This window comes from Triturus cristatus, chromosome 2_2 (genome assembly GCF_964204655.1).
Source record: "Triturus cristatus chromosome 2_2, aTriCri1.1, whole genome shotgun sequence".
In the NCBI taxonomy this organism is placed as follows: domain Eukaryota; kingdom Metazoa; phylum Chordata; class Amphibia; order Caudata; family Salamandridae; genus Triturus; species Triturus cristatus.
This window is the reverse complement of record NC_140582.1, coordinates 1,149,132,102-1,149,154,351: the sequence shown is the minus strand read 5'-3', so window position 1 is coordinate 1,149,154,351 and position 22,250 is coordinate 1,149,132,102. Positions and strand designations below refer to the sequence as shown.

At 45.1% G+C, this 22,250-nt stretch overlaps 1 protein-coding gene across 1 annotated transcript in view; it reads left to right on the top strand.

Moving 5' to 3' along the window:
* Nucleotides 1-22,250, top strand: part of SLC4A11 (solute carrier family 4 member 11) — a 1,034,103-nt gene that overhangs the window by 229,599 nt on the left and 782,254 nt on the right. The window contains exons 5-6 of the mRNA XM_085642688.1: nt 10,866-11,097; nt 20,163-20,244. Coding sequence (XP_085498814.1) covers nt 10,866-11,097; nt 20,163-20,244 — 314 coding nt within the window. The remainder of the gene's footprint in view (nt 1-10,865; nt 11,098-20,162; nt 20,245-22,250) is intronic.

The window sequence follows — 22,250 nt, the reverse complement described above, 5'->3', positions numbered from 1 at the left end:
GAGGCTCTGCGCCTCTGGACGTGGCTGGAACACCAGGGCGTCACCCTAGTGGTTCAACATCTGGCGGGCTCTCTGAACGCCAGAGCAGACGAACTCAGCCGCCGGTGCATGATGGATCACGAATGGCGTCTGAACTCCGAAGTGGCGCAAGGTCTCTTTCAGCAGTGGGGAGAGCCTTGGTTAGATCTATTCGCCACCGAAGAGAACGCGCAATGTCAGCAGTTCTGCGCGTTGGAATTTCCAAGGCGGCACTCGCTCGGCGACGCTTTTCGTCACGAGTGGAGTTGTGGTCTGTTGTACGCCTTTTCGCCTATACCACTTCTGCCCAGAGTGCTGAAGATCAGGCACGACCGGGCCCAAGTCATCTTGGTGGCTCCGGATTGGGCACGAAGGTACTGGTATCCCGAGCTACTCAGTATGTTGACCGATCCTCCGATACGTCTGCCCCTTCGGGAGGATCTTCTGTCGCAGCAGCAGGGGACGGTCCTCCACCCGAACCTGTCCAGCCTCCACCTCCATGCGTGGAGATTGAGCGGCGGCAGTTGATGCCATTTGACTTGCCTCCTGAAGTTTGTGATATCATTCTGGCAGCCAGGCGTCCCTCCACAAAGACGGTATACGCCTGCCGGTGGAACAAATTTGTGGCATGGTGCACAGCAAAGGCTGTGGATCCCCTTTCCGCCCCTCTTTCTGAGGTTCTCCTCTTTCTTCTTTCTTTGGCCCGGCAGGGCTCTGCCCTGGGCACCCTGAAAGGTTATCTTGCTGCCATCTCTGCATTCTTGCGGCTTCCTGATCAGCCTTCTCTTTTCAAGTCCCCTGTAGTTACACGCTTTCTAAAGGGCATTACTCACACGTTCCCTCCTGTCCCGTTTGTAATGCCTCAGTGGGACTTGAACCTTGTCCTGACATTCCTGATGTGCGCTCCCTTCGAGCCTCTTCACAATTGTCCTCTTCGTCTTCTGACTCTTAAGACTGCTTTTCTGGTAGCCATCACCTCGGCTAGGCGGGTGAGTGAGCTCCAGGCTTTATCTTCAAAGCCTCCTTTTCTGTCTGTTCATCCGGACAAGGTTGTCCTTCGGCCTCGTCCCTCCTTTCTTCCGAAAGTGGTGACTCCATTTCACCTTGGGCAGTCTGTCACCTTGCCCACCTTCTTTCCGCCTCCGCATCCTTCCAAAGAGGAAGAGAGGCTCCACCGTCTGGACCCAAAACGTGCGCTCTCCTTTTATTTGGACCGCACAAAGCAGTTCCGGGTGGACGACCAACTTTTCGTTGGATACGTGGGTGCTAAGAAGGGGAAAGCTGTGCACAAACGGACCATCTCTCGGTGGGTCGTTTTGTGCATCAAAATTTGTTACTCTTTGGCAAAAAAGGACCCTCCTGTTGGGCTGCGCGCCCACTCTACTCGGGCCACAGCGGCTACTACTGCTTTGGGACGGGGTGTCCCTTTGCAGGACATCTGTCAGGCGGCGACGTGGGCTTCGCTACACACGTTTGCCAGGCATTATTGCCTTGACAGCCAAGTCCGGAGGGATGGCTTCTTTGGCCGTTCTGTCCTCCAGGACTTTCTGGTGTGATCTTGGTTCGCAGACCCACCACCGGGGATGGTATTGCTTGGGTATCTATTCTAAGGTGAGGAATCTAACGTGTTTCTTTCAGATGAACAAGTTACTTACCTTCGGTAACGATGTATCTGTAAGAAACATTAGTTAGTTAGATTCCTCACCGACCCACCCATCCTCCCCGTTCTGCGAACTGACATCTAGGGTTAAGGTTATCCTTTTCAGGCCCCTAGATTTTATTTTTGGCACCAGTGTCGGTCTTTGCATGGCTCTGCGTTCCTGGCGCGGAAAGCTATGTACAAGAACTGACGTCAGCGCGCGAGGGCGGCGTCTAAGTACTCCGACGTCATTCCGGCGCACGATGCCGACGACTGACGCGGAGCCGCAGACGACGCCTAGCAACGCGCAAGGGGTATTGCTGACGAAAAATCTTCCGGATCCAGTCTGACGCCTGGGGATTATTCTAAGGTGAGGAATCTAACTAACTAATGTTTCTTACAGATACATCGTTACCGAAGGTAAGTAACTTGTTCATTAGGCCCTTCACTGACCATCTTTTGCAGACAATTGAAGACATGGCTGCTATGAGCTAGCTGGGCCGCGACCACTCATGCCTGTTAAAACACCGGCAACCCCGAGTGGGTAGCTGTCACATTATAAAAGCTTCTTAATCTAATTACCATCCTCGCTGCAGCATTTTGTAACACCTATAGGTTCTGGACCAGAATATTAAACCGACCCAAGATGAGACTATTGCAGTACTCAAACCTAGGGTGATCAGGGCCTGAACAACTGACTACCTCGCAGAAAAAAAGTAGAAAGTCAACATACTTGTTTAGAGACTTAATCACAGATAAACATAATCCAGACACTGTATTTACATGGGGGTAAAAAGACAATTCATTATCAAATTTGACTCTAAAGTTCTTCACCACCTTAGTGAGCAGTGAAGGGGAGGAAATGGATAGGGGATCGCCGATCACGAGTGTCTGGCCTCCATTCCGAGATAGAGAACTGTTTTTTCCAAAAAGTAACGTTTTTGTTTCATCGCCGTTGCACTTTTTGAAATTTTCATTCGGCCTCTTAATAGATTCTGAAAGACTTTTTTAAAATTTCGTTCAGAGCTGGCAGAATTATTGTCAAGGGTAAGAATCAGTTTGGTATTATCCGTGTAAGCCATGGTGCAGATTAATTATTTGATTAGAGTAATAAGGAGAGTGGGGCATATACTCATTGAATAAAGTTGGGTTAAGTGACGATCTCTGGGAGGTGACACCATATATAAGCAATTTCTCCTTTGATCTAAAAGGCCCCAGCGTGATAGTTTGCTTTCGGTTTCCCAAAAAGATTGTAGCCATGCTAAAGCACCACCACAAATGCCTATCCCCGGCAGGCGTTGAAGGAGAATATCATGACTAATTGTGTCAAAGGCTACCGACCTATCTAAAAGAATCCGCACAGCATTATTTCCACTATATCATCCGCTTAAGGGATTCAGTTACTTCAAGTAGTGCAGACTCAGTGGAGTGTCTAGTTTTGAAGTCAGCTTGACCCTTTTTTTCTAATATTTTTACTAGCACCGGAAGTAAAGAAATGGCCAGTAGATATACAGGGCCTTTCGGTCAGAATTAAGTTTTCAAGCAAAGACTTAGCCAGTGCTAACTTCCAATTATCTGGCACAAGAGCCGAAAGGAGTGTTTAAGGCTTTCAGAATCTGATTGATAATCAAAATACCCTTTAGGACCTGTAGGGGTCTAAAGGCGATCCAAATTTATATTACATAACAGCCAGTTTAGACTGCTCAAAGGTGATGTTACTAAACTCTGTGAAAGAGGCTGCTAAATGGCAGTTCGATAGAATCATGTCAGGCATTGCCATGGTTTAAGAGGAGTGAAACCAGAACAGATAGTCGTGACCTTAAGTTGAAAAAATGTCGGCCAGCCTATTAGAGTTCCTGCAATGAATCGAGAGAGGGAGAAAAGCCTGCAGGCTGTAGAAAATATTTTGAGATTTGAAAGAGTACACCGGAATCATTCTTTGCCGTTTCAAGCTTTGCAACAAATAGCCTGAAGCTCCTAGGGTAGCTTGATGGTATAAGTATAGATCTAGTATGCATACTAGTAGTAATACTGGTATGACTGTAGTATTAATAAGGTTAATGGGACCAGCATTTAAACCTTGCATTCTGTGAATCCCCCATAGTTAACGTGGAAAGTGGCCATTACTACTTTGAGACTGGTTAATGAGCTACATTCACTCAATGTTCAAGAACCTTTCATTTATTCAGATACATAAAGGTATGGTGGTCCTCAGAACTAACCGAAAGTTGTTCTCTAAAGTGATTTCTCCATTTCACTTAATCTGTAGAGTTACCAGTATTCTTTGCAAAATCATTCTCAGTTGATTAAACGGCTTTACACTGAATGTAAAGAGGATGCTTATGTACTACATTGATAGGACAAAAGCATTCAGATGAACTGATCAACTGTTTGTGGCATATGCAACACCACAAAGAAGATAAGCAATGTCTGAAGCCGAGATTGTGAGATGGCTTGTAAATGTATTCAGACCGGTTATGAAAAAGACAAACTGGGTGCTTGATGTACCTCCAAGACCATGTGGCATGAAGGTATCAAGCTAATGTCAAGCAGTGTCTGTGCCAGCAGTCATTCCAGAGCTGGTTAAGAAATAGCAGGTGCCAGAAGACTCCAACATGTCACATTGGCCATCCGAAGCCTGATTCGGTAATAATGCAGGCTTCTCAGATCAGATCAAAAAAACCTGCTTCTCCATGTACCACCCTGCCGGACAAAGAAGGGCGTTGGTTGGACAATATTGAGAAGAGATTCTCCACGCTGGCTGCTACAGCCATCAGAGCCTCCAATGCAATGGCCATCCTTGGAAGGTACGATAGGCAGATGTGGTCCGACATTGCGCCTTTTATGGAATTCCTGCCGGAAGACAAGAAAAAGGAGGCTAAGAAGATCCTTTCAGAGGGTGAAAGAGCTTCATCGGAAGGCATTGATGGGGCTATGGACATTGCTTCCACTGCCTTTAGGCAGATGGCGGGTTCTGCAGTGTTGCGCAGGCAGGATAGGCTGAAAGCTACAACATTTCGCCTAGAAGTCCAAGCACAGGTTTTGGACATGCCATTTGGCAGAGAGAATCCGTTCGGCAAGCATGCGGATGAGGCCTCCAGGCTATCAAATCGGACACTGGTAAGGCAAAATCCTTAGCCAATTTACTACAGAGAACGTTCTCTTCCTTTCGGGGAAGAGGTCAATTTACAGCTTTGACCCAGCCTCAAGAGCGTTTTCAACCTTATTACCAGCAAGGTTTCCTTCCTCCGTACTCCGCCCGGCCCTTTCGGCAGACGCCTGCACAAACTTGCTCCAGCTCGAAGGCGTTCTGCTTCGGGAGGTAAATCCCATGACGCAGGCAGGAGACAATGAGACTCATCAGGCACCTGCCACTCCAGTCCCACTTCATTCGGCTCAAGACTGCTCCAAATTCTTTTTGCAATGGAACTTCATTTTGTCTGACAGATGGTTGTTAGATGTTTTCAATCACGGTCACACCCTAGAATTTCTTCAACAACATCAAGATTATCCCCAAAGAAAGACTGCTCACCGCCATCTGGCGCTTCTCAAAAGGGAAATAAAACTCTTTTTGGACCAGCAGGCAATCAAGATAGTGCCACGCAGTCAGCGCAACTTGGGATTCTACTCCCACGTTTTTCTCATAAAGAAAAGAACTGGAGAATGGAGGCAGGTCATGGACCTCAGGTTGTTAAACAAGTTGAGCAAAAGTTAACCATTTTGGAAGCTGTCGCTCCAGAAGATTCTCCTGCTCTTGGATTCAGGTTATTACAGGACCTTGCTGGATCTTCTAGATGCGTACTTTCACATTCCTATTCATCCAAAACACCGTCGTTATCTCGGGTTCCAAGTGGCAGGGTGTAACTACCGGTTCAAGGTGCTGCTCTTCGAGCTAAAGTCTGCGCCCAGGGTATTCACCAAATGCTTGGTGCCAGTAATAGCCTTTCTCCGGCGTTCCGGTCACCAGGTCTTTCCCTACCTGGACGATTGTTTGATCAAGGCTCCAACATTTCAGGTTGCAAAAAAGTCCACAAACGCCTCTTTGCCTTTTTCGCTCTCTGGGTCTCAATCTCAACGAAGAGAAGTCTTTACTCCTCCCTTCCAGGTCTCTGGTATTTCTTGGAAGCGAGATTAGATACCGACCGCTCAATGGCCTTTCCCACAGAAGAAAGAATTTCTCGTCTTTTAAAGATGGCTCAGTCTTTCTTCAAAAAAGTTTGTTTCTGTGGGAATTTACAAATCCATGTTGGGGATGATGTCATCTTGCATTCCGCTGATTCCTCACTGTCTGTCTGTTGCAGATGAGTCCTCTCCAGGAAAAGCTCGACGCCCAATGGGTATAAGCTCAAGGCTCCTACGAGGGCATTATATCAGTCACGCCTCAGATGATCAGGGCGATGTGTTGATGGAAAATCAAAAGCAATCATTCACAAGGCCTATCCTTCCTTCCACTAGAGCCTTCGATTGTTGACAACGGATGCCTCCATGGAGGGATGGGTGCTCCCCTCCAGGAGCTTCAGAGGAAGTGGTCGGACCAGGAATCTTTATGCCACATCAACCTGTTGGAGCTGAAAGCAGTGTTTCTAGGTCTGTGTTCCTTCCTTCCAAGGATAAAAGGTTCTTCAATCCTTGTCCGCATGGACAACACAACCAGAGGCGAGATCACCGGCTCCCAAGTCTGGTGCAACGAATTTGGAATTGGTTGATTCACTACAATATCTCATTACAAGTCCAAAATGTTCCAGGGGTGCTCAACGAATGGGCCGATTCGCCCAGCAGAGATTCCAAGCAGTGTAACGAATGGGAATTGGACGCTGTTCAACTCAAAATAATTTTTCATTGTTGGGGATCGCCAACCCTGGATCGGTTTGCTGCATTTTTCAACAAAAAATGTGAGTTCTACGCCAGCAGATTTCCTCAGCCAGGTTCCTTAGGCAACGCCTTCCATTTCTCCTGGGAAGGGACATTTGCCTATGCGTTCCCTCCGTTCCCACTGATACCCAAGGTCCTACAAAAATTGAAACGAGAACCTTGCTGACTCATTCTCATTGCCCCGGCGTGGGCAAGGCACTACTGGTTCAAAAAGCTGTTTTACCTATCAAAAGCCTCTCCAGTACGTCCTCATCCTTCGGAACCTCTACTTTCTATGGACCAAGGCCAGGTGATGCATCCTCAAATTCAATCTCTTTACTTGTCGGCCTGGCTCCTCACCACACTGAGTTTGGGGACATAGATATTTCTGAGGAGTGTTGTTCCATTCTTAACAAGGCCTGTGCTCCCTCCAAGGTCAAGTTTTACTGGAAAAGATTCTGCTCCTGGTTTATGATTAACTCGTGCCATCTGCTCTCTTAGTCTCCGGTGGAGGTTTTGCCATATCTCTTGTCACTAGCAAAAGCTGGCTTTTTTGCTCATTCTTCGGTGAAAGTACATTTGGCTGAAATTTCAAGGTATGGGAAATTTTCGAGCTAGTCATCCCTATGGTCCTGCAGGTTGTTGAAGGAATTCATGAAGGGTCTTTTCAGAGCTTACCCGCCGGATAGTCCTGCTCTTATGCTATGGCAATTGAACATTGTGTTGTCTTATCTCATGAAAGCGCAATTCGAGCCAATTCACATATGTGACATAAAATTGATATCTTGGAAGGTGGCTTTCCCCTTAGCCATCACATCTGCTAGACGTATTAGTGAAATACAGGCCTTCTCAGCAGCAGAACCTTACCTTCAACTCCAGCAGGATAGAGTGGTGCTACTCACTAATCCCTCATTCATACCCAAGGTTCCTACCACGTTCCATCTGAATGAACCTGGAGTCCTGCCTTCTTTCTTTCCTGCTCCGTATACACCAGCAGAGGGCGCTCTATATTCCTTGGGCATCAAACGGTGTTTCAAATTTTACCTTCAAAGGACGAATCTTTCCGCAAAATGACAACTGCTCATTGCCTTCTCTGCCCCTAGGAAGGGTCAAGCTTTGTCTAGAGATTCAATTGCTCGTTGGGTTTCTTCTACTATTACCTACTGCCACGAAAGGGCAAGTCGCCCACTTGCTTCTAAAGTGACTGCCCATTCCACGAGGAAGATGGCAACGTCCTCTGCCCTATTTTCCGTTGTGTCCCTACCAGACATCTGCAGGGCAGCGACATGGACAAGCGTCCATACCTTCACAAGGCACTATTGCCTAGATACTTTGCAAAAGACGGATTCTGCGGTTCGCCAAGCGGCTCTTCGTCGTCTGTTCACTTAAGGTAGGGTTCAGTTTCTGAGGTTTATTAAGAATTTTTATTATCATTATGAGGTTTATTGTTATTATTCTGGTTATTATTGTTAATTATCCCTGCCAAATCGTACTATTTTATTTGCATGTATATATCTATATTTTATATCAGTGGAAGTTAAGTTTATTGGTTCGCCTTAGGTGATGGCATTATGTCGCATGGTGGGATGGTTTACCTGTTTTTTCCACCTCCAATTGTTACTATGTACTGCTTACTAGTCTGACTCACGCATGTGAATCTATAAAAGATACAATACTGGAGAAAAAACAAGTTACTTACCTGTACACTGTAGTTCTCCAGTAGTGATATCTTTTATAGATTCACATGCGACCCTCCATCCTCCCCATACAGGTGCACTGTTCCATACCTCTTTTATTTGACTAACTGCACTTGTGCTCGAGATTTGAGGTATGGTGGCTCTGCAGGAAATTGATACTCAGGGGTCTGTGATGTGATTGGCTGGAGTTTGGATGTTCTTTAATGAGGTTAGCTGGTTACTAAATGTTGATTCTCAAGGGAGATTAGTTTTAGCTTTATACTGCTATTTCACTGTTACCGTGTGACTCCCACCATGACGATGGGGAAGATTCAAGCATGTGAATCTATAAAAGGTATCAATGCTGGAGAACTAGTGTACAGGAAAGTAACTTGTTTTTTTCGTGGTGAGTCCCTTGGCCCTTGCTGGTCCCAATGTTGCTGCTTCTTTGCTTTTTATATGCCTGTTGCAGCTGCCAAGGCTTGTTGGTGCTCCTGCCAGACATGCAGCCCCCCCCCCCCCCCCCCCCCCCACCCCTGGTTCTCGACTTCAGACGTGGGACAGCTCATGTATTGCTGCTGGTCTTCCTCAGCGTTGCCTGGTCCCCACAGCTGCAGCGACAAGGTCACAGTCAACTCTCCTGAACCATTCAACATTAGTGGGCATTGCTCTTCCGTGCCTCCTGGTCACCTCCGAGTGGCATAGACTGTCCCCTCCTTGCAGGTTCTTTATTCCAAGAATCCATCTTTGGATTGCACCAGACTCTTGCGCAGTCTTCTCCAGTGGCATCTTTCCTGAAATCCTCCATTGTGGTCTACGTCTGTTTCCGACGTCTCTTCGCACCTATGCACCCGGCTTCCCTGGTGTAGGTATCCTGGTTCCTGGGGTATCCACGGGTAGGGTGAGTCTCCAACCTTCTGTCTTGCACAGGGTTTCTCCAGGGTCCAATGGGAAGGGTCCTTCTTGAAAATTGCAACCAAGACTTCCCCATTTACTTCTATTGGGCACATAGCTGTGTTTCCACTCTGCACACAACCTCCGTGAGGTTCCTTTCCTTGGGTCTCCAGCTCCTCTGAGTCACCTGGTCAAAGTCCCGACGAAGTTGCATTCCACTTTTTTTTTAGTACATGGTTTGGTCTCCCTGTGGAGACCACTGTATTTTGTGCTTACTTACCTATTGCAATTGAAGTATTGTGTATTTGTGTTGATATCTATGGGTAGGAGATATATCAATAGCTAGTGTTGTGTAATATATAGACATTTTTATATATACACTGTGTGGTTCTTTTCGTTTAACCTACTCTACATGATTAACCTGGGAAAACAAGCTGCTTAACACTCCTTCAAGATAAGTTTGAAGGCTACTCTCCACAGTTACCACTTTGAGAGCTTTTTATGGTTATCAAAGACCACCAAAATCACCATAAGTTATGCCTGGATTAGTGCAATGTGCTTCATTTAAATAAGTGTGCACCATATACTAAGCCAGCCTCCTACACTATTGCATTTTGTAAATGGTTGTCATGTAGTGTTGCTTTAGTTCAGAGCATGCACATCAGTGACAAACTATGTGCAAGAAAACATTCATTTTTTTACCTGTTACTGCAGTTCTTCCAGGTGATACTGGCAAAGTGTGTTGTGGTCACTGTTCTGAAAATGGCCTCAGTATATGGAATATAGGTGTTCCCATTCCTTTGGTCAAATAATGGCTGAAACTTATGTGGATAGGCTATGACACTGAACTTTCAATGTTACTACTTTTATATATTTATACCGAGTGTTTGGTTTATCAGCTGGGATTAAGTGAAACTATGTGAATCTGTGAAAAAGAGGTACGTATATTTTTCTTGCACTTTGTAGTTGAATTAAAATATTTTCGTAGTATTGTCAAAGATGGGTGAAAATGTCAACTGATTTGTGGTGTTATTTTGTATTAATGTAAATAATTCTAGTTTAAATTCAAGTATTGTGCATCTTATATATGCAAAGTCTGTTTTAGTTTATTTTAAGTTTTTGTCCAAATTGTTTGAAAGTTTTGGCAGGAATAGAATGTTCTTCTGTAACTGAATGGATATGTAACAAGTCTAAGCTAAGCACTGGCTTGGTTTACACGATCAACAAATCTTGTTATCCGATTAAATATTGTACATATTTCGCCATAAAGATTAATTTGCCATTCCAGAAATTTTTGCTGCGTTTGTCAAAATGACCTGTTTCTAACCAAATTTACACAGCTGCTAATCTTTGAAAAATACACGAACAATGAGTGGAAGGGGCGAAGGTGATAGTATTGGATGTAAATGCAAAGGTTTGTTTTCTTTGTGAAGATTTGTTTTTTAAAGATTTAACGAGAACCAACTGAGTGATTTCTTTAGAAAGCCATAGAACATTTAGAGTATAAATATGGGTTGGCTTTTAAAAGCTAACAGTTCGAGTAAAATGTGAATGACATTTACATTAACTGATAACGAGATTGCTAAAGATCTAAATAAGATGTTGATCTGGAGTTCACGAGAAGGTAAATGGATTAGAAATAAAAGGATATAATGGCTGTTCCAGTGTTTTAGAAACGAATAGAGGATGACTATTTCTTCTCGGGATGATTAGATTATTTTTAGTGTTTTACTTGACCGATACCTTATCAATAACCTGTTGATAATGTTGTTGTATTCTGCTTGCAGTATCTAAAATTAAAGAATTTTGAAGAAGAGGTGCGAGCACACCGTGATCTTGATGGATTCCTGGCCAGAGCCAGTATCATTCTAGATGAGACTGCAACCTCTCTTGATGACATCCTGAGAGAAATGCTGAAACATTTTGCAGAAGACTCCGATAATACAGAGCCAAGTTGCAACTTTGACAAAATCATGAGCACTTTATTCACTGATTCAGGGACAGCGAGAGAAGGGAAAGGTATGTTTTTCAACTGTTAATCAGCGTAACATGTATCTGTGCATTTATCTCGGTGTTTGCTAAAATGTTACCGGTTTGAATTCAGTGTGTGCAAACAATTGCAGTTTCTCCTAGCCCCAAAGTGTTAGTGCAAATTCTAGTAGAATTTCACAATGAAGGATAAATACCTAATGCCATCTTTCTGAATGTATTTGGAACATTACCATGGGCTAAAACACAAAACTACCACCTTTGTTAATGCATAGAATCATCTTTGTGAAATGTGCAGGGGTAGATAAACACTGTTTTTCAAAATCAATTTAAAACCCAGTTTAAAACTGCAATACAAGCATATGCTGCTTCGCATGCTTAGATTGTTCATTTATTATTCAATTCTGTGTGTAGCCTGACGTGGAAGGGAATCTAAATTAATCTAAATTAATCCGAATCAGACATGCATGAGTTTCTGCGTCGATTTGCGTTACATCAAGATTGATTCTCTACAGCTTTCTGAAAATATTAAACAATTACTCATATTTACAATTTGGGGAATTTATGCAGCTTGATTTGTTCAAAATCTTCCAGTGCAGGGCAAAGTGCCAAGCCCTGTATTCAAATAGAGGTTGCAAGATATGGAACCGCGGCTGCTGATCATATTTGAACACAATATTTAGGTTATTTGGGTTTCACCGCATGGCACAATGAAAGGTTAATGCACACAAAATTACAAAAATGTAATCGACACATTTTTGTTTTGAGTACCTTACCTTGGGAGATTGGACATGTTTGCTATACATGGTCACACTATATACAAAAGGCTGTTTTCTCCCAAAATAAATCATCGCCGTTTAAAGGCATGGGTACTCAGTGAGTTAAATTAGCGCTACAGAGATCGGAGTGTAATCTACAAGTCTCCTGGTTTTAGTTACAGGTACATGATCCCACACTTTATTTGAAAGAATGTTTTTTACTCTATATTCTTTGCACTTAAAATCCGGAAAAGCTTGGTCCGTACCCTGTTTAAAGCTGCACTGTTCCCAGGTTGTTGTCTCCAAATCCTATGTTGAATATTTGGAACTATTAATCTTCATTACTCGTGATTCTGCTTTCTCTCCCCAGTGCTTACTTGTGAAGTAGAAGTCTGCGCCCTTAACCAGTACACCCTACCCATACTGCCCTAGTTTATTTTTTGTATTGCTTAAGCTCAACCCCTCCTGAAAAAAACACTTCCACCCACACAGAACTGTTACTATAGAAGCACCAACACTTCAACACGTTTATTTACTTGAGGAGAGTGTGGTGAGCCAAATTACTTGGAGCAGTAAGGAGAAATTGGATTAAGTAGCATTATCAGCAAGTAACCCAAAGATTACCTTCTCATCCTCTACCTTGTGCCATTCCTTACTTGTGAGGATGTGCCAAGCATTACGCCTTCTCACAACAGCAAATTATCAAAAAGCCACACATAGATTAATTCACACCAAAGAATATTTATTCATACATTACTCCTCACAACCTATACAAAGCATCAACGTATGTTTGACCTACTTTTGACTAAGACATGTTCCAAAAAGCATATCTGAGCTGTGAGCTACATTCAACTTATAATGCAATACGAATTTTAGGGTTACTCAAGTCACTGCGTTGTAAGTATCTTTAATAGAAGCACCCACCCTCTCTGCCCAGGAGGCGGCCATGGCTCTAGCTGATCTGACTTGAAGCTAATCCTCATATCTAGCTTTGTTAACTTATAAGCATAAGGTTGAATAATTATAGTTTATATCCAATGACCTAAGGTTGACAGATAAGCTTCAAAACACCTCTTTGCTGGTCTAACAAAAATATTATCACTTTTCCTAATTAACAGACCTCTTCAAATATATTTGTACTACCCTCGCAACATTTAAAAAATTTAGCAGAGCCTCTTGATCTGAAGGAGTAGAGTGGTAAAATGATCTCCTGATTTTGATGAAAGGCAGAATTAATTTGAGACTATTTTAAAGAGATGTGATCTTCAAAAAGTCTTAAAAGGGGCGTCTGGCAACTCATCTTCTCTGTGAGAGCTACACGACTATCTTCAGACTCAGGATAACTGGATTGTGTTAAGAGGAAAGTATATTGAAAAACATGATCTTCATTCTGTGATTTCATAGTTCTCTTCCAGGGGATACTCCTCGATAGTCATAAGCACTGAATAGTCCCACCCACTTATGGGGACCCCGGAGTCCATTAAACATACATGTGTGTGTGTATGTTTCAACAATTAAAAGTAGGAAGTACCTTAAAACATACATACATATATATGTACACACACACATATATATAAAACCTAGAACACCAAAAGGCTAAAATACCACAATTGCGTTTAATTTTTCATTTAAAATAAACCTATATCGAATAGCATTACTGTAACATAGAACATGCATGCATCCTGAGGGCCGGCCAGGTGCAGCCTTGGTCGCAGCACGGAGTGGAAACGATAAGCGCATTCTTCCAGGACGGCGAGCTGTTGTCCCATGAGGACTTTGTGAGGGCAAACAGGGTACCTGGCACTCAATTTCTACTACATGCGGCGATCTCCGGGTATATTCGGGAACAATGGCCGGAAACGCCGCGGGAACCCTCGACATTCCACCTCCTGCGCTCCCTCCATATAATGGGGCATGGCCGCTACCTGGTCCGTTGGCTATATCGGGGCCTGGTGGAGCATACCCGGGTCTCCTTGGATCCTCTTCGGTTGCGGTGGGAAACAGACTTGTCCCGAGTATTTAGCGATAGGGAGTGGACCTCTGTGTTGGAATACCCTAAGAAAGTGTCCCGCAATTGTCGATTGAAAACTATTCAGGTGTTTGTTCTCCATAGGGCTTACCTTACACCCCATACACTAGGTAGGATGTATGCTTCAGCAGTCGCGTCCTGTCCACGATGTCCGGCGCAGGATGCCGACTTGCTGCACATGCTGTGGCAGTGCCCGGCGCTGCGGGGATATTGGGGCAGGATAACACATGTTTTAAATATAATTACTGAGCGCCCCTCCTGGGACACAGCAGCAGCTTGCCTACTGGGTCTGCTGCCGCTCTCCCTTAAAGCGAAACTGTTGCGCCGTTTTACCAATCTGGCCTTAATGCTGGCAAAGCGCCTGATCACCCAGCGTTGGAAGTCTCGGGCCCCGCCGCGGGTGGAGGTCTGGGGAGAGGAAGTATTGAGGTGGTCGGTAGTGGAACGAGAGGCGTTGTACCGGGAGGAGAGTCGAGGACTGCGAAAGCGTCCTATTTCCCTAGAATGGGCACACCTGACCGAGCTATTCAGGGGAGAGGTAGAAGAGGAGGATGGGGAGGCTGTGGGGAATAGTCCCCGGAGTACCCCAGTCTGAGATAGTATACGTACCGGCGGATGCGTTTGGGAGTGACTGGAGCCGGTTCCCTGGCACTGAGTATTGTAAATTCTAGTTTGACAGAGACCATTTTCTGGTGGGACATGATACAAGCCTTCCCCCCCCGCTGTTATACTTGTCAGACACCATCGGATTCCCCCCCCGGGCCCCCCTCCCCGGCTGCTCACCATCCTCCCCTCATTCCGTGCTGGGGGGGGGGGGGTGGACCCCGTCCGCTCCCCATCACCCTATCTTCCACGGGAGAGTGGAGATCTGAAACTCCCAGACTGAAAGTTGTGGTGCGTTTGCGTTGAATTGGTGGGTTAGGGTGGATTGGGAGTTAGAGGGTTGTTCGGGAGGCGTTGCCCCCATACATACAGAGCCTTGAAGATGGGGGAAATAACACGTAGTTGTGATCAGACAACTAGCAATGCATATATCTAATGTAATGTCAACCGCTCGTATGGTTTATTTGATGTGCATTGACAAATACATGATATCAGCTGTAAGAAAGTTTAAGATACTTGCATAACATTCCTGGAAATATGTATAAGTACTGCGTGTAATACAGATTGTACCTCAATGATCCTTCTATGCAAAAATCGAATAAAGATTGTTTAAAAAAAAAAAAAAACATAGAACATGCATGCTTTCACTTATAAACATCGCCTTTATTTTCAAAGAAAAGAGCAAAGTAATCGAAGGCATGTTAGCCCATAGGCTGCATAGATAAACCACAGCAGAATAAAACTGGTGCCGTGCCTTTAAGACCTTCATACTCCCATCATGCCCCACAGGTGACAGTTCAGTTCTTTTTTTCTGGCTCCTTCTATGAGGATCCTGGAGCATTGAGCTAGTTAGTTTTTTTTTTTACTTTGTACAGAATTATTATAAAAACATTTTTTTTTAATCCTTCGTCGTTCTTACTTTATTACTGTACTTCTAACCTGTTTTTCTGACTCCTTTGCTGTATATTTTAGTCAGAAATGCCAGCTTTATTCAACAAATGGCCTTTGTGTGGGAAACAAAATTGCAAAATCTATCCACACTGTCTGCATTGTGTTTGCAATCTTCTCACCAGACAGACAAAAGTTATTAATTCCAACAATTTTCCAGAAGGACCCTGCGTGACATGGAAAAAATCAAGATGTATGCCATACAACAGAGGGGAAAGGTGAAAACTAGAGGTGGCCTTGAAGGTTCTCATCAACATTTCGAAGAGCCCTCTTCTCACATGAGGTCTGAGCATAGAGGCAGAAAGGAAAAGAAAAAACCTTGCTCTGCTTTGCCATCAACGGAAATGAGATTGTTGAGAACGATACCTGTGTGCTAACAGTCTGTGTCTCGATCGACGTCTGAAAAACCTCTACAGCATGTGACGACTTTGAGGAAGAAATTGCCATTGACGCGTTCTGCACCAGCTCTGTCAACGAAGTCTACGTCGAGACCGCTTCCTTTGGCATCAGGTGCTGAAGCCCAAGAACATCGTCGAAGTTGCGAGAAATCGACGTCAAAGAGCAGACTTTGGTCAGTGTCGAATTTCTTCAGCGGCTAACGTCTACAACCCTCACCAAAGGTCAACGTCAATCTCTACCTACGTTGGGACATAAACGTTTAACATCGAGACATAGACGGTCAACGTCGAACTCCACCAATGTTGGGGCTTAGAGCTTCAGCATCGTGGGCTCGCCAACATCTAGACGGATTGGTCGAAGTAGACGGTTTAACTGATTTCATGACAAAGGCGCTCAGCGTCTAGACGGTCGACGTCAAGAACTGTCTTTACACATGTCACCACCGGGCAGAGAGGCAGCGGACGTCTGGTTCTCCTGCAGATGATACACACAACATCCAGTCATACCGACATAGAGACCTCCCTCGACGTAGAGAGAGGTACAAGAGGCTAATTCGCAGAGATCGGCATGGGGATCTAGACTGTCGACGTAAAGAAGCACATCATCCACTTCAGAACTCAGGATTGTACAAATTACTCAGGAGGAATCTCCGATTCGAGCGCAACAGACACCACCAGTTAATCTTTCACCACACTGTCTACAAAGTGTGATGGGAGTGTAGACTTACAGGACAGAGTCCAGTTTCGGACTTTTCTCAAACCTATTCACCTTCCAGGATCTCCGCTTCTTCTCCTCCTCCTGCTACAACTGCGATGACTTCTCCACAAAGGTCTCCAAGAAGAGCACAATCTCCTTCTACAGGAAGGTCTTGTTTTAGGACATCTCACAGATGATCCTGGTCCACAGATAACGTTGATAGTCTGTTCAAGAATACCCTGCCTGTTACCCCTCCAGCTAGGGTGTCGCCAGTGAATGATATTGTCACATTCAGTGAGGTCCTATGCAGAGGTGCCGCTAAATTAAACAATGAGATGCCTGCACCAACCACTTCGGCATCAGTAATCTTTGAGACACTGCACCACAGATAGTCTTCTAGACCTCTGCTTCCTCTGGTACCTGGTCTGCTTGAGCCAGCTCTTGAGACTTTTCTTACATCAGCACCGATAGGGCCTGCATCATCGCATGTTACAAATATATGCAAAGCACCAGACCAGGGTCCACTCTCTCTGGGAGCTGATCCACCAATGGCCTTAGTAATAGTCACTACGACAATCGCCATTATCAGCAGAGGGTTCTAAACCCTCACTAGGCATCACAACAGCATCAGTTCAGGTCCCACTACCATCAGTGCTGGCCAGGAAGAGGACAGGGAGCTTCCAGACAATCTGCTTCCTCTGCTAAACAGCAGATAAAACAGTGAGCGTTTGCTTCCCCCATCTGTTTCTCATTCTGGTGGAGGGAGCATCACTGCACACCCGGACGAGTGGCACAAAAGACAGATGGGTGCTGTAGAAAGCTGGATTTCTGTTGTAGTAATCCCACCACTTTTTGCCCGATTTCTGATGCACTTTGACTTGATGTGCCCTGTGTCCCTGGAAATCAGGTTCCCGGGGCCTGTGTTCTTTCCCAAAACTGTACCTTGTAACCCCAAGTGGCACCTCTCTGTCCACATGCAAGTCCCTATTAAAAGGAACCATAGGTACCAAAGGCACTGTGACCAGGTATGGCCCCGAATCAGCCCTCTGGAACTTTTGGTGATTCGTCTGCCACAGAAAGCCTTCCTGCCATCCACCAAAGGAAAGTGTGTGCTGGTCCTCACTCTCAGCACGACAACCATGTGATATTGCAGTACGCTGGTCAGAGTGGGGCCTGGTTCCTCTTCCCGAAAGTACTATGCCTCTAAATCTAGCTGGACCAGCAGAGCATCACCGTGGTCACAAACCACCTGAATGCCAGAGCCGAATTGCTGACTGAGGGAGTGGATGTTCTCCTTGTTGTCAGATGCCCTTCAACAAAGTCACATTTGTTACTTCTATAAGCAATTGTCATTCAATTACGAGTTTGAGCATGCATAAAAGTCAGCTCACGGTTACATAGATCCAAAAAACAATTTAAAGTGCTTAGATGTGCAACAACCTTTTGATTTAAAAAAAAAACAAGGGCATGTATTTATTATTTCACAATATGAAAATACACAGACAGTAGATATCTTACTTAATCATAGTTGAAAAGGTGGAGGAAAGGTTGCTCCAAGGGTACGTGCATAAAGATAAGTGCTCTGATGTGAAAATAAAGAGGGGAGTCACATTATATTTTATTAACTTTGCCTTTTGATTCCGCCTGGGAATTCTCTCCCTCCCCTTTTTTTTTTCCACATCAGAGCACTTATCTTTTTGTACGTTCCCCTGGAGCAACCTCCTTTCCTCCACCTTTTTAGCTATGATTAAGATATCTACTCTCTGTGTATTTTCATATTGTGAATTCATAAATACATGCCCTTTTTGAAATCAAAAGGTTGTTGCACTTCTAAGTACTTTAATTGTTTTTTTGGATCTATGTAATCGTGGGCTGATTTTTATGCATGCTCAAAGTCGTAATTGAATGACAATTGCTTATCGAAGTAACAAATGTGATAAAGAAAGGTCTAGGACCATTGTTTTCTATACTACTCGACACCCAGGTCCAAGGTCTTTTTTTGTTGGGTTACCCCATTTAATATAATGGCTTCAACAAAGTCCAGCAATGCTGGGTACGGGGACAGATTGATTGCCTGTTGTAGGCCAAAGACTCTAGCCTCTTGCAAGCTAAACCTTCTAAAGTTTTTTTGTTTGTTCTATCGGAAGCCCAGCGAGGCCTTGCAGTGAGCACAATGCTAGATTATGCAGCTGCCCTTTCGGTCTTCAATTGTTCACCGGTCAACCATCCTTGTTTAGATGACCAGTTGTGATGCTTTTCAGTAAAAGTTTTGACACACGTTTGTTTCCTCCCAAGCCATTTGAGGCTTCCCAGTGGAACTGTAGCCTGATTTTGACATTCCTAGTGTGCACTCCCTTCGAGCCTATGTGTAGCTGCTTCTTTTAGTTCTTGACACTGTAAACGATGTTCCTTATCTCATCACGTTGGCATGCCGTGGAAGTGAGTTGCAGATGTGGTTAATACAACCACCCTACACTACATTCTTCCTGGAAAGGATGGTGTTGAAGACCCGAGCAGCTTTCCGACCTAAAATTGTCACCCCCATTCCATTTTGGCCTATCAGTCACCATGTCAGGGTTCTTTGCTCGGCCTCATCCCTTGAAAGAGAGATTGCTTTGATCAAAAGAGGTGTGTTGAGCTTTTATAGTGACTGGATGAAAGACCATCTGGTGGACTATCAGCTATTGCTCAGTTTCTCAGATGCAAAGCAGAGTATGGCGGTGTAAAAGAGGACCCTGTTGCTGGCGAAAGAGCATCCCCGCTCCCACCCTAGAAGGATTGAGTGCCCATTCCACCTGGGCCAAGACTGCTATAATGTCATTGGCTTGAGGAATGTCAGTACATAAATTCACAAAGTACTACTGTCTTGACAACCATGCTTGACAAGGTCACTTTGCTTGCTCTCCCTTGCATGACTTTTTGGTCTGAGTCCCCTCCACAAACCATCCCCCTTTGGTAGGGCCTACTTTTCTAAAGGTGAAGAATCTGCAGTTAGAAGTATCCATCAGAAGAACAAGTTACTTATCTTTGATAATGCTCTTTCTGGTGGATACTCTTATCAACTGCAGAATCCTAACTTTCCTCCCATCTACTCTTTTTCTGGAGTGGCCTCTTTAACATCTATAAATATGGAGGTTGTCACATTGTGGCCTGCCACTGTTTGTGCCCAGACATGCAGATGAGTGCTGTCGAAGTACTCTGGAATCCAGTCTGGCCCCTGGGGATATTGTAAATTTGAGGAATCTGCGGTTATATTCAGTAGTTACCAGAAATAGTGTTACGAAAGGTAAGTAACTTTTTCATTGAGTCCTTTATGCTGGACACTTCTGGTGAGTAAAGTTTGTTGACCGCAGAGTCTTAGATTTAATTGCTTTGAATCCCTGCCCTGTATTTAGATGAGTTGTTAACATGATGTGGCTTTAGAGAGGAAACCTGTGGTTGAGGACAATGTAGCGGTTAAGTCAACCTTTAAAAAAAAATATATATAATGAAGGAATAAAATTCTTATTAAGTTGTATATCAGTTTTGCAGAATGATTGATGCTATAATAACTTGTGCCACAGCGTTAACAGCATACACTTGAATGTAATGGATTCACAGCCAGGAATAATGTTTTTTAGTCTCAACCAAGTTTAAAATGTTAATATTTTTTGTTGTTGTAGTTCATCTCCTTTCAGACACAATTCAAGGAGTAACTGCAACTGCCACTGGTGTGCAATACCAGCAATCCTGGCTTTGTATCATGTAAGTAATGTGGTCTTTCAACATTAATTAGTAACTATTTAATCATTCGGATTGTAAACCTATTTTGAGGATTGTGTGCATCTAGACATGAATAATTATTTGAATGTAGTTATGGTACCAATTGGTCACTGCATATATAATCTGTTTGGCAGGTTTTTTTTTTTATTTGAAAACATATTTTATTTATCAAAAACACATATCATGCAGGTCCCTGTAACCCAAAGAGTACTGCCCAATCATTACCACATCACAATATCTTGACATTTTTCTTTGTATATTAAAATAATGCAGGGCATTTCAAACCAAATATTACCCCTGCGGAATCTGAAACTCCCCCCCCCCCCCCCCCAACCCCCGTGTCCCACCCCCCAACCTACCCATGGCTGGCAATGAAATATAGTGCTCTCCCTCTATTCGCCCAGCTGACCCACCGTCTTCACTGCTTCGCTTGGGGGACCTTCCACCACAGACCACTCACACCCACTGTTCGTCCCGTCCAACCGTCGGCAGCTCCAGAAATATCCCCCTGTAGTCAGCCCAGCGCTTCCAGATTTTATAGTGCTTGCGGGGTCACCCCCTAGCCTCAAACACCGGGAGCTCTAGACCCATGTTAAAGTCCAGACCCCTCTTCCATACATTGACTGAAGGGGCAGCCGGCGCCTTCCATGCCCTGGCCACATCTCTTTTAGCCAGAGTCAGACCTAATAACAAATGCCTCTTATATATGTTACCCCCAACGGCGTCCATCACGTGGAGAAGAACCAACCTAGGATCCGATGGTATGTCCCACCCCAGCACTTCCGCAAGGCACCCAAGGACCCCCCTCCAAAAGCGGGAGAGGCCCTGACAAGACCACACCGTATGAAGGAAATTCCCCTCCGCATGTCCACAGCGGAGACATTCCGGGGAGGCGATCAGGCCCGCCCGCCAAAGTTGCTGCCTAGTATAATATCCTGTGAAAAAATTTAAATTGGGTCAGGCGGAGGCGCATAGCAACAGCCGCCCCGCGATGCGACGCCAGCGCCTCCATCCAGTCTGTGTCATCCAATGGGCCTACGTGCTCCACCCACCGGTCTCTTAAGAGTCTGCAGGGTTGGGGCCCCATGAATGACCAAGGCTTGATCTATCCGAGAAATCTTGCGCTCCCGGAGGTCCCCCATAAAGACCCTGGGGTCTTTATGGGGGACCCCAGGGTCCCCCATAAAGAGGGTTAAACTCAGCTATTTCATCTAAGCCCTCCAAATATGGAGTGATTGCGTGCCGGAACTGTAGGTACTTGAGAAACTACGATGAGGGCATGCCGAACTCTCCCCGTAGGCACCGGAAGGACTTTAATGTTGCACCCTGCACCACATCCCCAAGTGTGGATATGCCGATGCGGTCCCAGCCCACGAAGCCCGACAACGCAGCCAATTGGGGCAAGCGACCATTATGCCACAGTGGGGTCTCCAACGTGAGCCTATTCCACCAGCCCATCCGCCTCAGGGCCTGTCTCCAGATTTGGAAGATAACTAGAGTCACCGGTGGCAATGCCGAACGCAAGGGAGCCTCATATAGGATCGTGTGTAGGGTATATGGATCCATCAACCGTCGCTCGACCGCATACGCCGGATCACTCCTATCCCCATACCACCACTCATTGAGGACGAGGAGATGGGAAGCCTGATAGTTCGAGAGTATGTCAGACGCTGCCAGGCCGCTACTATACACCGAGAGGAAGCAGGTTCGCAGTGCCACCCGCACCCCGCCTCCCTCCCAAAGAAATTGTCCCAGAGTTGTATTCACTCTACGGGACCAGCCCGGTGAAATAGCATACGGATGGTTCTGCAGCTGATACAGCAGATGGGGAAGTGCGACCATCTTGAAGATGTCCGAACGACTATATATTGTCAGTGGCATGCGCGCCCACAGCTTAACGTCATCACGCACCTTGTCCCATACGGGGACCACATTTCTCTCCCATGCAATGGCAGGAACGTCAGACAGGAATACCCCCAGATATTTGA